Below are 16,475 nucleotides of genomic sequence, written 5' to 3'. Positions count from 1 at the left end.
AACCCCACCCCAAAATGGATATTCAAAAATCGAAAAACAATAGATAGTACCCTTTTACTTAAATCAATCCCCTCGATCAACTCAACACCACTCAACTTATATCCCACAGTTTACTTGAACACTCATAAATTTATAACCACATAAAAAACTACATTCTCGTTAGACTAAAAAAACACCCTTAACTTTAAACTTTTCGATTTTCTTCAGAACTATGCATGCCCTTGGATCAATAATCAGGTGTAAGTAAACACTACTAATGGTGACTTGCGGATTCAATGCAATCAACTCTAAAATAAAACTACCAAAAACCCAAAAAAAAATGGACATTAACAAACGAACAAGTTTTAATCGGTGCTCAATTAGATAATGAATGGAATTAGTGAATTGATAGTTGATTTCACGATGTACGAAAAAAAAGACATAACTAGAGCAAAAGTCACCATTTGTAAATGAAGCAAACCACAAAGTGTCCTCACCAACAGCAAACCAAAAGCAATAAATCCTAAATAAATCAAATGTACATTAAACAAAAAAAAAACACGATGCAAAAGTGAAGCACACACATGATCCTAGTTTGGCACATTATTTAAAGAAAATAATAATCACACAATCACCAATCACCAGATCAAACGAAACGACACCTAAATCATCTGTTTCTTTGATGTACAGTGTTTTGCACTGGAAGTCGTTTTCCGTTCACTACTAATACCTATTTAAGACGAACGTATTAATGTTTACGAATATCCGCTTTTCGCTTTTACGCCCCATCCTCGCCAAGTAATTTCTCTCACTCACTGTATCTCTCTGTCTCTCTCTTTCTGTCGATGTTAGTTGCCTTCCGAAATCGGAGGTGTCTCTGTAAAATCTTGCTGTCTTTCCGTTTTGTTTTTCACTGTCCTCCTATCACAGTATCATTTTCTTTCGGTTGTTTTTTTTTCCTCAGTACTAGCTACTGTATTTGTACATACACAGAAAACTAACGAGTATTCAAATATTTGTATTGGTCCGAAATTAGTCCGAAAGTCTAAATCTTGGAGGATAGATCCCGCCAAGGTCCGGAAGTTGTTGCTATCATTGAAAACAAGTTTTTTTTTTGTTCTCTATGTTTTGCTGTTTACACCTAACAATGCTCTTTTGTTTACTAGCAGTATGAGTTTGAATTTTCCTGTAGTTATGGTTTTGAAGCGTTTGTTGATTTCAAAATTAATATTTTTTTTTGTTAAGTTTGACTTTTGGTTCTTAACAGGTTTACCTACTACAAACAACAACCCATCTCAACTAAAGCCTGAATGTTAACCTACAAATATTTGTTTGACAACTGCTTCTGATTGAGTTTTTTCGGAAAATTTGTTCCATAATTTCCATTAACGGGAAGCTCACCGCCCGAAAAAAATACGTTTTGATTTTTCTAAACATAATTTCATGATGAAAAATGATTTTCTTGGATTTTTGATATCTTTTGCAATAATTTTTCGGAAAATCAAAATGAGCCATAATCAAAATTGTTTTAGGCGGTAAGCTCCCAGTTAAATTTTTAGCAGTACTTCCGTTTAACCAATATAAAAAAAAAACACATTCAAACACAAAAATGTCCAAAGCCCATGAAAACGAAACCCCTCAAATGACAAAACTATAAACTACAAGCGCTAAAATGCCCTACTTAAAGCAACCCCAAAAAAAAAACGAAAACGACCCAAAACGAGAAACAACAAAAAAAGTGAAATATTGTTGGCCTTGGCCTCTCCAAATCGCCCTTTTTGCAGATTAACCGAAACCGCCCGCCTACTGCGAAACGTACGAAGAGTCTTTACCGGCCGGTCGCACACAACCGAAAATAAAGAACTAGAACTGAAGCGTGAGTACCCAAAAACAAACAAACAAGCGAAAAAATGCAAACATCAAAAAAAAAGGCCTACCCTTGAACTATTTTTCTCTCTTATATATATATGGTATTACTTTGACTTTTGAATAACCACCATTTACCACCCTCTGTAATTTTTTGTTAACAACAATCTTCTCAAATAACTTTTCTTCACTTAGGACTACTAATAGGCGCGATTCCTTAGCATAGCTCTTGATTTTTACCCAACCGTTTTTTTATCACCTTATTTTTTTCTATTGTTTCGATCATTGGGATTTTGATAACATTTTGGTTTTCATTACTTTGCAATCATAGAATCTTCCGTTTTTTTTTAAATGTTTTCCAGCTTGCAGTGCTGGTAAAGTTTGCAAAATTGCATCAAGTTCCCAAAAGAAAGTTTTCGTGAACTTTTCCATCACTGGCATCAGTTTTTTTTTTCGATTTTCCGCTAGTTTTGTAAACGTTAGTAGCTAAACTCAATTGATTTGCACTTTATATCAATGTTGTGACAGATTAGCTTTTGTAATTCACTTACTAAACTAAATAACTAGCACTGATACATAGATGATAAAATGTGTTCATATACAGGGTGTTTGGTTCCTTGGTGCAAATAATTTAAGGGGCGATAGAAGATCATATTAGAAGTAAAAAATCAATGATCAAATCTCAAAGATTTCTGAGTTATTGAACTTTTTCTGTTTTGATCTATGCTTGCCATAAATTGGCTCTAACTAGAAAACTATGCCATTTAGCACAAAACTCTTGCCTCCATTGGACAGCTTGGTAAATTTCCTACTTAATAGTGTCATTTCTACTTTAATTAAGCGGCATTTAGACACATTTTAGGGATAAACGAGTCTAAAACATGTGTTTTCCTACGGGTTTTCCCTTATCATTTCAAAAAATACGTAATAAAGTGTATTGTTTTGTCTAACTAAAAGATGCCTCTTAATGCGCTCTACAACTCTTTCTTTGACACCAATTTTCTATCTTGTTTAGTTTTGTCGCAATTTCGTACTAAACACATCATGTTGGGTCGTTAATTAACGGTCGCGTAAAACATGAATTCAACCCCACCGTGCGTTGCTGTTGACGTCTGTTTGCAGCGCGCATAGCACACTTGATCGCCACGCGGAGTGACGGTCTGATAAGTGCGATAAGTGAGACCAAGAAGAAAAATCAAAACAGCAACTTACAGCGTGCAGAAAACAAAAATATATTTTCCAAAAGAGCTGGCGGATATTCATCTCTGCTACGGTTTTGCCACCTGTGTGGCAACGACAGCCCAGCAAGAATATGTCGGTTCCGGGATGGAACGTTATTTTCGACTGCATCTCAAGCCAACCAGCCCCGCCGGTCGCTGACACTGGCCATGGAGGAGAGAATTCGACAGTGAGCATTCATAAGGGCGTATACGCGATGATCGATTCTCTTCATCGATTTTCTCTTTTGTTAATAACTCGCTAGATTTAACGTTTGTCGGTGCGTTTGCTGTTGCTTTTGATAGCCAATGCAACCTGTTACAACTCTACATTGAATAAATTCTACAAAATTGTTGCGCTTAGCTGTAGCAATGCAAAGAGAAAATCGATGAAGAGAATCGATCATCGCGTATAGGCCCTTATGCATGCTCACTGTTGAATTTTAAGAACTGTGAGAAACGATCCCAAAACCAGCACAAGGCGAGTTGCTGCTCAGTTTCCGGTCTCTCACTGGAGCGTATGGTACGTTTTAAACAGAAAGAATATGCATCCGTTTCATACGCTACAAGTTCAGGAGCTTCTGGAAAGAGATAAACCGTTCCGGCTTGAGTTCAGCAGGATTATGACAGTGAAAATGGAAGAGGTTCTTTGGACGGACAGGTGCACATTTACCCGTGCAGGATACTTCAATGCCCACAATGACCACACGTGGGCAATTGAAAACCCAAGAGTGGTCAAAGAAACAAGAACACAGTACCGGTTTTCCGGTACATTATCGAAGGTTCGCTAAACAGCGCGAAGTATTTGGAACTTGGGGCAAGACAGCAATTTTGAGTAATTCTGAGTAACTCGTAACACATAGCAACCGATACTGTCAAGCAAAGCAAAGCAACAACATTTTAAACGGTGCGCTAGCAATGCTTTATTGGGAAGACCTTTCAGCAATGAAAGGGCAATTGCACGTGTATGAAAGGAACTACAGGCTGTCCCCTCAAAATCGATGATTTTTATGGTGACCTTACGGAACAGTCAGAGCTGTCTATTACAGGGGGATTTAGTACAATCTCTAGGAGGGTTCCAGTCAATCGCAAAGGGGATTTAAGACAGTCTCAGTAGAGATTCCGAGCAAGCCTAGGGGGAATTTCAAACAATCCCAGTTCGGTTTTCCAATAATATCAAAGGTAGCTTCAGAAAATCCAAAGAAGGAATATGAACTATCCCAGGGAGGATTCCGGACAATCACAGGAAGAATTTCACTCAATATTGAGGGGAATTCATGACTGTCCAGGGGGGATTCCATATAATCCAGTCAATCCAAAGGTAGATTCTGGACTACATCCTTTCGACGATCGCTCATTGACAAACTTCATATAAGTTTCAGAATAGAAGCAACTATGAAGTTGGCCAGAACTAACCTGTTTGGACCTGGGATGAACAATTAAATAAAAGACTGCATTCAACAATGCTCTTTTTGTGTTAAATATCGATCAACACAACAACACCAGACGATGCAAATTCAACCTGATCCTGTTCAACCTTTTTCAACTCGTGTCTATTGATGTCTTTTTGCAGGAGTATCAGGGAAAACAACGAACGCTTCTGGAGAGAGTTGACCCTAACTCTGACATTTTCTAACTAAATATTCTCACAGATTTAAACCCCTCTTCCTTAATGAATGCAGGTAAATAAAATGTTGCTTATCACGAAAGAGTTTCCTCATTTCAGGCATGTAGTGCAACAAAATATGAAACCTGTTTGACCGATTTTGTGAGATTGAGTATTAATTTTCATGAGCTAAGTTAATCTCCTGAAAACATTTGGCCAAATTCTTACTTCCTTAGTCTTGAAATCACACCATCTAATGTTTCCTACCCTGGCAATTTACCAGAATTACAGGGCTGATAGCGGGTCACTTTTTAGTGACTTTGTCACTTTTTTTAAGGTGGTCACTTCAAAGTCTCTATTTTCGTCAAAAAGTCACTAAAGTCACTTTTTTTAAAGCGAAGGAGGCGCTCAATAAGGAACGCAAAATATTTTTCTTGAAAAAAAAATGTTTTTTCAACCATAAAATCATTTTCAGTGCACCTATGTATAGCACTCAGCTCAGTTTAGGAATGTCGGTCAATTCTTTTTTCGCTTTGACAGGTTAAATGTTGACTGAAGTTCACTTCTATTCGGGTCTACGAAATATGGCGCACAGGTTGATGGATCCTTATGGGGATTTTCTGTGGAGTGAATGAATACGAATGATTCACACAAGGAGTAAAGAGTTCTAGCATATGAAGATGAGTGAGATTAATGTTATTCTTACTCTTCCTGGCGAAAAATTCGCCCAGACATACCGCCGAACAATGAGGTGTCCGCTTTCTTTTATTCGCAAGTTGGCAGATCTCAGGTTGGCATTTTCTATGCTGTAATTTGTGAGTTCAAGTGCTAAAATGTTTGATTTGTGATTGAATAAATGATGTTGTAATTATTGTATGCCATTAGTGAGTCGAGGTAAGTTAATAAAATAAAATTCCGCAGTGAAAACAATAACAAGAGAAATTTCATAAAACATAGCCCCACCTAGTGCGTTTTTTTATTGTGCATTTCTCACCCAACTAAACTACTTTTTCGGTAGCTTTCCAAATGCCGGAAATGGTCGTAAAACTGCGCTTTTGCATAGCATCGGCTTGAAGTGTTCGGCGCACTTTTTTCTTGCCTCGTAAGGAATACGCTAAAGTGACAAGACGTCCCGGATTCGCCTTCCTGTCCCGCATTACCAAATGTCCTGCAAAACGTCCCACATTATCAAGTGTCCCGGAAATTGCCTAGCGTTCGAAATGTTGCTTTTGGTTTTTCGTTAGTGTATTTTTGGTTGTTTTCGATTCCATCATTTCTACGGGCTTCTTCAACGTAGTCCTAAATCCTGGTTTCGGTTTATTTAGAACTATAAAAAAAAACCACAACACCGGTGTTGTAAATTTTGGTTTATGCTAGATATATTGTGCATTATTTTGAAGCTGGTATATGCTGGAAAATCCTTTGAAGTACTTGAAGGTACTATGACGTTTTGAGAACTTCTCTAAAATGCTGGCATATTCTTGTGAGATTTTTCGTATTCCCTACAATTCTGGGAGCTTCTTTTGATTTTTAGTAGACACTTTTCCTGAATTCTCAGATTTTCTAAAGGAGCATTCTTCTAGCGTAGCATTTTTAATAATTCAAGACCCCCTACCCCCTCGTCCTTCTGACATATTCTGCCAAGTTCCTCAAACTTCCTTGATGTTCTGCGATATTGAATGAAAAACTATAACCCTCTCTTTAGTTAGTTTGGTCTTGAAATATTTTGTTCTTTGGAATTCTTTGAGATTCAGGGAACTTTTTTATATGCTTTGAACATTATTGAAATTATAAAAAATTTCCAAAGGATTAAAAAAAAGTTTAGACTTCTTCGAAATGCTGGCAGATTTTAAAAGTTGTTTATTTTTTTTAGAAGCTGGGAGAAATTCTCTCAATATATAAAGTTGTCTGAAATTCTTAAACTTTCTCTGATGTTCTAGGATCTTCTATGAAACTTTTAAGCTCCTTTAAAATTCTGCAAAATTCATTAGTTTTTAGGACTTCTCTGAAATTTGAGGAAAATCTTTAAAATTTTCAAAATTTACCTGAAGTTCTTTGAAACTTTCTGAAAACTTATGATCTTCTCTTAAGGCTTTGAGTTAAGATAACATGCTGGAGGATTCTCAATAAACTCTTCAAATTGCTCTTAACTTTTGCGATTTTTTTTAAAACTATATATCGTTGAAATAAACTGACGCAAGGTTCTTAAATAATTTTGAAGCTCTCCCAATGATCTTCTCTGAACTTCATTAATATCTATGGAACTTCTTGAAGTGATGAGTACTTCTATAAAGTTCTGAGGGCTTCCCTCTAAAATTGTCGTGTACTCCATGTTTCGTTGAAGTGAATTACTGAAGTCTAAGAAATAAGAACATTTATAAAGCTATTAAATAATTTTAATAAATTAATTTCACATAATGAAGGATTATTCATCTTCTCAGTGAGAAAAATATAAGTGAGTTCATATAGTAATATAATTGGTTAAGTATAAGATTTTAATGGTGTTTTGTTTTTTTGAGAAAAACTAATTGTTGCACCAAAATAAAATATCTTTAGAATACGGGGATGTTGTTGTACGGTAGCGACACCTACTTGAGTTAAGAGAAGAATCAGAAATATGTAAAAAAAAAGTGAGTTGCACGAAAAGACCTGTTTTCGTTTCAATAGTTTGAGTCCATATCAAAAGTTTTTATGTGTTTTTTAGGTGAAGTGGCTATGTTCAACCTTTTTCATGTATAAAATCAATGATTCCATGGAGCATTGTTGAATAACGAGGCGATTTGTGAATCGATGATTTTTGTGTGTTTAATTGTGTGTCCAAACTTCAATTTTTAGAAAATTATAAAAAATTTCATCCAAGCTTTAAAAGAATTGATAAATTAGGCATTTTTTGAACAGGATGATATTTGCTACCGTCGGCAGGTAAAGTATGCCTTTTTGGTGTACGAAATAAACCCTAAACAATGGAAACCAATTAATATCATTGATATGTAGCTGCCATAAACTAATCAAGCCTATTCCATGATTCTACAGGGCGAAGAAAGTCGTCCACTCATTTCGATACATTGCTTGGGGAATCTCTTCGCTAATCAACACTTTCGAGGTCCGATGTCAGATTAACTGTGAAAAAATGGCTGTTGTGTTTTGTATTCACATGGAATAGTAACTATCGGGCAAAAGGAAACATTTTTTGAACATAAATTGATGCTTCTATAAGTGCAAAAATTTGTGCGTTTCCTTTTCATCAAAAACGCTTTTAAAAGCACTAATGCGGTTGGTTTTCAATGTACACCTGAAGAACATCTATCAAACAATGTTTTAACATCAAAATTTTCATTCAAATTTCACTTCGAACTCAACTGCATTTTTACGAGCTTTTTTCGCAAACACATTTTCATTCGAGAAAACTCAATGTTTCGCTTAGTAGAAAATTACTATGACATGAAAATCTAACTCTACGAACTTCACACTTTCACCCCGTATCATCATATAAACATTACTTTAATAAAATGCGCGTGAAAATGCTTGTCGAAGTGTTGACAAAAACATACCATTTTTGTTGACGTTTTTCTAATCGTCCTATAAGTAAGCCAAGGACATCGAGACGATGCAACGCAAAAGCGCAGTTTTATGGCTATTTCCGCTCTTTTGAAAGTCAGCGAGATTGTTCAGTAGGGTGGGCAATGCGCAATATTTAATTTGCTGAATTTTATTTGGGAACCAGAATCATCTTTCTTTCAAAGACTGGATGTTCTCGTTAATTGTATTAAAAAATATATAATTTCAGGTCATATTCAGTTAATAAGCTAAGATTCTAAACAAATTGAATTAATTTTGTTTTGTTTTTTAACAGTTCGAGTATCAACTGTCGCGTTTCCCTGTGCTTAAAGATGGGAAAATGTTGTTTCCGTGTTGTTTGGTTAAAGCAAGTGGATGCACGGTATCGGATTGGGCCAAGAAACATTCAGAAACGGAAGTGTTCTGCAAAATCTGTAGAAAATCATTTTCGATTATGAAAGGATTCCAGGCCATCGATCAACATGCGAGGTCCGCAAAACATAGAGATGCATGGATCGCTCAACACGGTGCTAACCAAATGCATCTAACCGTAGAGCAAGAAGCGGGGTCCTCTGGAATAGTTCCGAACAAAAAACTTCAATTATTCAGCGAGAAGCATAAGATAAGGTTGAATCACATTAAATTCAACCCAGAAATAGACATTCATTTTACATTTTTTTTTGCAAAAAAATGTTAATTAAAACAAGTGGTTCACTATGGGATGCTGAAAGCTTTAGGGTTTTAATTTGGAACATCTGACTATATGTTAGATTTTGCTGTGCTTCCGTAATTGGTAATTTTCCGTTTGATTTAATCAATATTTTTCATAAAATAGATAAAAAAAGAGTTGTGAAAGGCAATGGATTTTACCGGATAATCGCTCCAGTTTTTCTGACCAATTACAATAATACCAATAGTGCACTAAACGAAGCGGTCAAATTTAATAAGAGGCGTAATGCATTAGGAGATGCCATTAGATAACGAATAGTATTGCGAACTCAAAGCTGACAAAAACTCATATGGGACTGATGTGCAGCCCTGCCTGTAAGAAAGCTGACAACATATAAGTGCTTGTATACAATACCAACCCAGGGTCACAGTTCCGCCATTCAACGCTCAAAGCTTGAGGGTATTTGTTCAAATGAAATACTATATGGATGCGCATGAAAGCTAGTAGAATTGCCAGTCTTCTTGGTACGTTGTGTTCCATCGAACAGCTGAAGTTTAGATGTGTTTTCCTGCAGATGAAGACGGATTATATAGGTTGTTGTATTATAAAACACGCAAAAAACCATACAATAGCGATTGTTTTTATTAACGATAATTAAAATGAATTTTCATAGCATAATGTTTAAAATGTAACACACATTTTGGGCAACAATTATGAATTGGAACAGGTTTACTGAAAAAAGGATTTATCTTGAAAATTGAACAAAATGAAAGAGTAGCCAGCAGCAGGCTAGTGTAAAAATCAATCACTCATGTCTGTTTACAACAGATACCGATCATACAAGAACAAATACTACTAATATTGACAAAATGCTTAAAATCTTCTTATACATTTTTAAATTGGAGCTCAATAAGTTCTACTTGGGTCTCCTTTTTTGGTCACTTTTTGTGCCTTAAAAGTCACTTAATGGTCACTTTTTTACTCATTTTAGTCACTTAATGGTCCCTTTTTTACTCATTTTAGTCACTAAAATCACTATTTTTGGATATATTTGGTGCTATCAGCCCTGGAATTATCATTTCCCGATTCCCATAAAACTAGTTTGACTTCCCGAGAAGCAGTTTATTTGTACGAAAACCATGTTAAACTTATGTTATATTAAAAATGACCACACAACTTTTGGGAAAAATTGATAAAAATTTCCGGAGAAAGTTTGACGAATCTTTAGTGCGAAGTCAGGAAAGCTTCCTGGCGAAGAATCTTTCAAACGAAATCGGTAGACGCTTCTAACACAATCTGTGGGAAACTCCCGGACGAAGTTAGAAGAGACTTCCATGCAAATTTAGGCAGCCGGATAAAACTTTCAGAATAATTCAGAAAATTTTTCCGTGGGAAGTCCGGATGAAATGGGAAATAGTTTCCACTTCCAGCGGTAGGACTTATGGTTGTAATCTGATACTGTTGGAATGAAAAGATGATGAAACTTCCGTTGTACAATGATCATAAGAATCCTTCCGAAGAAGCTGGTTGAAATCTTCAAGGGGAAGTTGCAAGAAACTTCCAGAAATTGTCGGAAAAATCTTCCGGGAGAAATCCTGACGAAGTTCAAGTTTTAATAAATAACTAAAGGGTGATACGGTCAAAATTTGGTCAAGGGAAAACGCGTGTAAATCGGTGAAATCGTTTATTTAAAAAAATCAAATTAAATTTCTTTTTCAAGTTCAATTAGTATAAAATTCAGGAAAAATATTCAGTTAGGCTTCCGCTTTTCCAAATCCGAATTGCCGGGCCTTACGCTTGACCCCTGCCATCAGATTTTGTACAGCCACCTTGTCCACCTTCTTCGCCGCAGAAAGCCAGTTTGCCTTGAACTGCTGCTCGCCCTTAGCAGTTTTTTTGGTCTTCTTTAGGTTCCGCTTGACAATAGCCCAGTATTTCTCAATTGGGCGGAGCTCTGGCGTGTTGGGAGGGTTCTTGTCCTTGGGAACCACCTGCACGTTGTTGGCGGCGTACCACTCCATGGCCTTTTTACCGTAATGGCAAGATGCCAAATCCAGCCAAAACAGTACGGAACAACCGTGTTTCTTCAGGAAAGGCAGCAGACGTTTATTCAAACACTCTTTCACGTAAATTTCTTGGTTGACAGTCCCGGAAGCTATGAAAATGCTGCTTTTCAAGCCACAGGTACAGATGGCTTGCCAAACCAGATATTTCTTTGCGAACTTTGACAGTTTCATGTGCTTGAAAACATCTGCTACCTTTCCCCTTCCTTTTGCCGTATAAAACTCCTGTCCCGGAAGCTGCTTGTAGTCGGCTTTGACGTAGGTTTCGTCGTCCATTACCACGCAGTCAAACTTCGTCAGCATCGTCGTGTACAGCCTCCGGGATCGCGCTTTGGCCATCGTATTTTGTTTATCATCGCGATTTGGAGTCACTACCTTCTTGTAAGTCGATAGTCCGGCTCGTTTTTTGGCTCGATGCACGGTTGTAGACAATACACCCAGCTTATTTGCGGCATCTCGGAGAGAGAGGTTAGGGTTTCGCTTGAAACTACCGGCAACTCTCTTTGTCGTCTCAGCGGCTTCCGGTTTTCGATTTCCCCCCGATCCAGACTTCCTGGCTGTCGACAAACGTTCCCCAAACACTTTAATTACATTTGTAACGGTTGATTTGGCAACTTTTAGCGATTTTGCCAACTTTGCGTGCGAGTAGCTCGGATTTTCGCGATGTGCGAGCAAAATTTTGATACGCTGCTCTTCTTCCTTGGACGGCATTTTGACAACTGAAGAGTGAATTCCAAAATCAAAATAAGAGCAACATTCTACACACACACACCTTCAAAATGAGGGGTGTTCAGGTTTTTTAAATGCAAAATTGAAAGAAATACGTCAAGTTGATATTGACCAAATTTTGACCGTATCACCCTTTACTGTAAATATTTCCCGATTTCCGAGAAGAGTCTTTAGCTATTTTAAGATTCCCCGGTAATTATAAATGGCTGGGATATGGAAACACTAACACCACCATATCACCAAAAACTTCAAAGACATTACACTTTAGCCATCCATCCTAGAAAGGAAAAAAGACCTAAACATCCCTTGGCTTGGACAAGAGCCATCTCACTTGGAGCTTTTAATGAAGGAAAACTAAATCTTGAAATCAAAACATTCTGTCAGACGGGGATTGTTTGAACATTATTTGATGAAAAATATTAGACTACTTTGTTTGTTTTTGAGTAAATATTGAGTAACTCAAATTTACTCACTGCAAATATATTAACTCTGAGTACAGTTGTCTTACCCCCTAGATTTGGAATTTATAGAAAACGAGCTTCCAATCCTGCTGGAGGCTTTCCCACTTGCTGTGAGACGGCGCTTGGTGTTTCAACAGGACGGAGCCCCACCTCATTCCACAAATGCGGTGAGACATTTTCTGAACGCCTACTATAGGGAACCGTGGATCGGGCGGAATGGGCCGATTGCTTGGCCCCCAAAGAGTCCGGATTTGACTCCCATGGACTTCTTTTTATGAGGGTGCATAAAGGAAGAGAGGTGTATTCGGTGACAATCAACACGCGCGAACAGCTAGTTGACCGAATTTTTCTTGTTGCTCGAAAGACACAAGAGAAGATGAATAATATTAACCTTGTGGAAGAGACCGGAAGGAGGTTCAGGTCCTGGCATCCAAGAAAAGGGAGGACACCTACAGCAACTATTGAAATAAATTTATAAAAGAAACGATGATCAGTGTTTCAATTTGATTAATCATTGGAGAATACCCAATCAGTTCAATGAACTGATCTACATTGGTATCGAGAAAAAAAACAGAACATTTTTAATTTTCATCATGCGTTCAATTGAACCGTCCGCAGCATTGTTTTTCTTGTCACACTTTTCATACCGTCACTTCGCGTGGCGATCAAGTGTGCTATGCGCGCTGCAAACAGACGTCAACAGCAACGCACGGTGGGGTTGAATTCGTGTTTTACGCAACCGTTAATTAACGACCCAACATGATGTGTTTTGTTTAGTACGAAATTGCGACAAAACTAAACAAGATAGAAAATTGGTATCAAAGAGAGAGTTGTAGAGCGCATTGAGAGGCATATTTTGGTTAGACAAAACAATACACTTTATTGCGTATTTTTTAAATAATAAGGGATAACCCGTAGGAAAACACAAGTTTTAGACTCGTTTATCCCTAAAATGTGTCTAAATGCAGCTTACTTAAAGCAGAAATGACACTATTAAGTAAGAAATTTACCAAGCTGTCCAATGGCGTTTTGTGCTAAATGGCATAGTTTTCGAGTTAGCGCCAATTTACGGCAAGCATAGACCAAAACAGAAAAAGTTCAATAACTCAGTAATCTTTGAGATTTGATCATATGCGTAGAACGATTTTTTACTTCAAATATGATCTTCTATCGCCTCTTAAATAATTTGCACTAAGGAACCGAACACCCTGTATAATACTTAGGGCAACTTTATATAAGACGGAAAATAATGTACAAATTTCAAAAATATATTATTCAGCTTATTCACCTTTCAAGGGATGAACAATCTTGAAACGAGCAGCCCAGGTAAAAAGTGAAAAAACCTTACCGAAAATGGTTGAAAATTGTTTAAAATCCCTGCTAAACTCGAACTGAAATGGTTATGGAACTTTACATGAACGTTTGTGTGATAAAGTTTTAACCTTCTGTATTATGATTTTTTTGAAAATGAACCTCACGAATAATGGGTTGTTAAGAACCATTACCATTGCAAATACATACTTGTTTTCTCCATACATTTTCGGAGTGAGGACTATATTAGAACCTGGTAATGGTTATGGTAGTCAGTCAGGTCCATGAATGGTTTTGTATTGTTGGTCAACTTTACGTGGAATATATCGTGAATTGAATCTAATCTAATCTAATCTAACACCAACACAGCCAGTTCATGAAAGCATCCTGGAAGATACTTGTGACCAGGCTTGCTTCCACTCACTTGCTATAAAAAATGATTTTCGAAACTTTGGAATCATTAGATGTTATAATGATAGTTTGTGCTTGTTAGATACAAGAAGAGGTTGAAAGGCAAGTGTTTGACTCTTAAAACGTGTCAAATTCGCTTTCAGATAGTCACAATCAGCGATTTAAAGACCCGCGAGCGCTCACTCTGAGTGAACGCTCACGAATTATAAAATCGCTGAAAGTAACACTCTGAAAGCGAAATTGACAAGTTTCATGTGTCAAACACATTCTTTGCAACCTCTTCTTTTAACTTACAAGTACAAAAAATGAAAATAAAGAGGAAAATCTCAGCAAGTTTCATTAATTTTGTACTCTTACTGTCCTGCTGCACTACTGACACTTCCAAGACTTTTCCGGGTTATTGCGGAACTAGTTCAAAAACTCTTCAGGCAAATCATGTTCACAAAAATGAAACTTCAAGTCAATCGTCTAAAACCAGAAAAAAAAGCACTGGGACGACTCTCTTGCCGAATGAACCAATTGGCAAAACTATGTTGGAACTTGGCCATACCCACTCGTTCCCAACCTTTGATAATAGCGCACTCGACATTTGATTTCTCATCAAAATACAGCACGAAAGCGGCTCTTCGAAATGATTTATAAGACAAAGTTTTAGAAACCGAAACAGGTGAATATATTAACAGGAACGATCTCCCCAAATGAACGCTGGTTTGCCCGTGAAGCAAAAACTTGGAAGACTTGTTGCATCTCCTAGTTCTAGCTCAACACTTCAAACCATTCCATCGGATCTTCAAAGAAACTCTTGCACAATCCGCCTCCAATCCAATCAGAATCATCGGGCCAACTTGCCAATCGCCTAATAATAGTTCTGACGAAAAGGATGCTGATAAAAAAAAACACTTTGAAATGCATTTTACCCGATCACTTGCACTTGCTTTGCACTAAAGTGCTTTTCTAGAACTATGTTATCGAGTGGCACATTGTTTCGGGCTAAAACGCGATGAAAAAATTAAGCCTAAAATTTTCGAACCCATGATTTTCTGCTCAGTAAGCAAAATTGGTCGCCACAAGGCCAACGAGCTCCTTAAATCATAGAAAAATTACGATCAAGTTCCCGTTCAACTTGCTGTCACTAGATTTTGATCTCAGCGATCAACACATTAGCGTTAGCGTCAGCGTTGCTACGGTATACTTCGGATACTAGTGACACTTACGTCTCTTTTGAAATTCTTAGTCAGACTGCGTTCAGGAATAATGCTAGGAAGTCAACATTATTTCCAATCTAAACAAGAATACCAAAACCATGACAGTCACTATTCCCGGCCACGCCTATATTTACCGTAACTAGGGATAGGAAAGGAAATGTTGATGTAGTACATACTCAACGAGAGGCCACCGAATTAGTGACACCCTCATAAGTACTACGGAGTTGGAGTATTGGGAACGGTATTAGGTCAGGATACGCCTCAACCAGGCGATTCAACCAAAAGCATATGATTTTTTTTTGAGGAATTTGAACCCACAATCGCAAACGCAGCAGCCGCTAAGCTAGCCGATTTCCTCAATTTGTTTTCTTAGTACTGTATTAGTGAACAAAATGTTACGAACTGAATAAATAAAAAGGAAGGATCTCACCCGAATAATCCTTGAAGCTCCCCTCCCGGATATAGTTCCGAAAAGTTTCTTGGATCTTGATTAAGGTTCAATTTACTTTGATGCTTTTTGGAAAATTTCAAAAGCAGTTTTTTTCGTCGCATTAGTTTAGATTGCAAAAAGCTCGCGTCATTTTGTTTAAAATATCAAAAGGAATCGAATAGTGCGAGCTTTTTGCAATCTGAAATAATGCGTTGGAAAAAACTGCTTTTGAAATTTTCCAATAAGCATCAAAGTAAATTGAACCTTAAGGAAGACCGCTACTCGGTGCCAGCCCTCGGAAAGAGATGCATCAAATGCAACAGTCCGGCATCTCTCGGTACCACTATAAGCAACCGCTGGAAACTAACGATTTTCAATAGGCTCACTACTTGACTAGCCTATTGGTCCCAAGCAATTTGATTAAAGTACCCCATTTCAGACGAAATTCTAGTACTACACTATGTTTGCTTTGATTCGCTATGAAAGTTTGACAGATAAAGTGAGGGGCTCATGGATTTTCCTATGTTTCAAGGGGTACATCGATTAGCTTGGGACCAAAGAGAGTACCAGAGCTGAGCCAAAAAGTTGAGCACATTTCTTCGGGACCTTCTGGTCTTAGAGCTACCTCTATGCTATAAGCCTGCTGGATTCAAACCATCGCGATACACCTTCGGCCCAATCTCGTAGGCATTGCATTGTTGCAAATAAAATGGGAGCACTGCTGGATAGCTGTCATTGAAGTTGTTCACAACATTACGTGCTATTTGACTGCATATTCAGGACCATCCTCTAATTGAATGTACCAGAAGAGCTCAGTCCAGCAGTTCACTTGTAGATCTAAATACGAAATGTAGGTTCTATAGTGGGCTCAAGAGAAAGAGGCAGTTATTCAAACTCCATTAGCACCCTTAATTCAAATAATGATGCAACTACGAGGGGGACGCCTCTATCTACGATGCAGGAAAGATT

The 16,475-nt window shown here is 37.5% G+C and overlaps 1 protein-coding gene across 11 annotated transcripts in view; it reads left to right on the top strand.

Moving 5' to 3' along the window:
* ATP8A (ATPase phospholipid transporting 8A1) overlaps nt 1–16,475 on the top strand; it is a 366,350-nt gene that overhangs the window by 330,401 nt on the left and 19,474 nt on the right. The window contains exons 16-17 of one of the 11 annotated variants that reach the window (XM_065233379.1): nt 208–239; nt 1,764–1,783. The exons of 8 other annotated variants lie outside the window; for them this stretch is intronic. In XM_065233379.1, coding sequence (XP_065089451.1) covers nt 208–239; nt 1,764–1,768 — 37 coding nt within the window. In that variant the 3' untranslated portion in view covers nt 1,769–1,783. Of the gene's footprint in view, nt 1–207; nt 240–1,763; nt 1,856–16,475 lie in introns of those variants that run through there. 2 more of the 11 variants (XM_065233373.1, XM_065233375.1) reach the window with 2 other exon arrangements.

The sequence above is a fragment of the Ochlerotatus camptorhynchus genome, unplaced genomic scaffold (assembly GCF_037179485.1).
Source record: "Ochlerotatus camptorhynchus isolate MF236.1 unplaced genomic scaffold, CSIRO-AGI_Acam_v1.1 ptg000401l, whole genome shotgun sequence".
Lineage (NCBI taxonomy): Eukaryota > Metazoa > Arthropoda > Insecta > Diptera > Culicidae > Ochlerotatus > Ochlerotatus camptorhynchus.
This window is presented reverse-complemented; position numbering and strand designations above follow the sequence as displayed.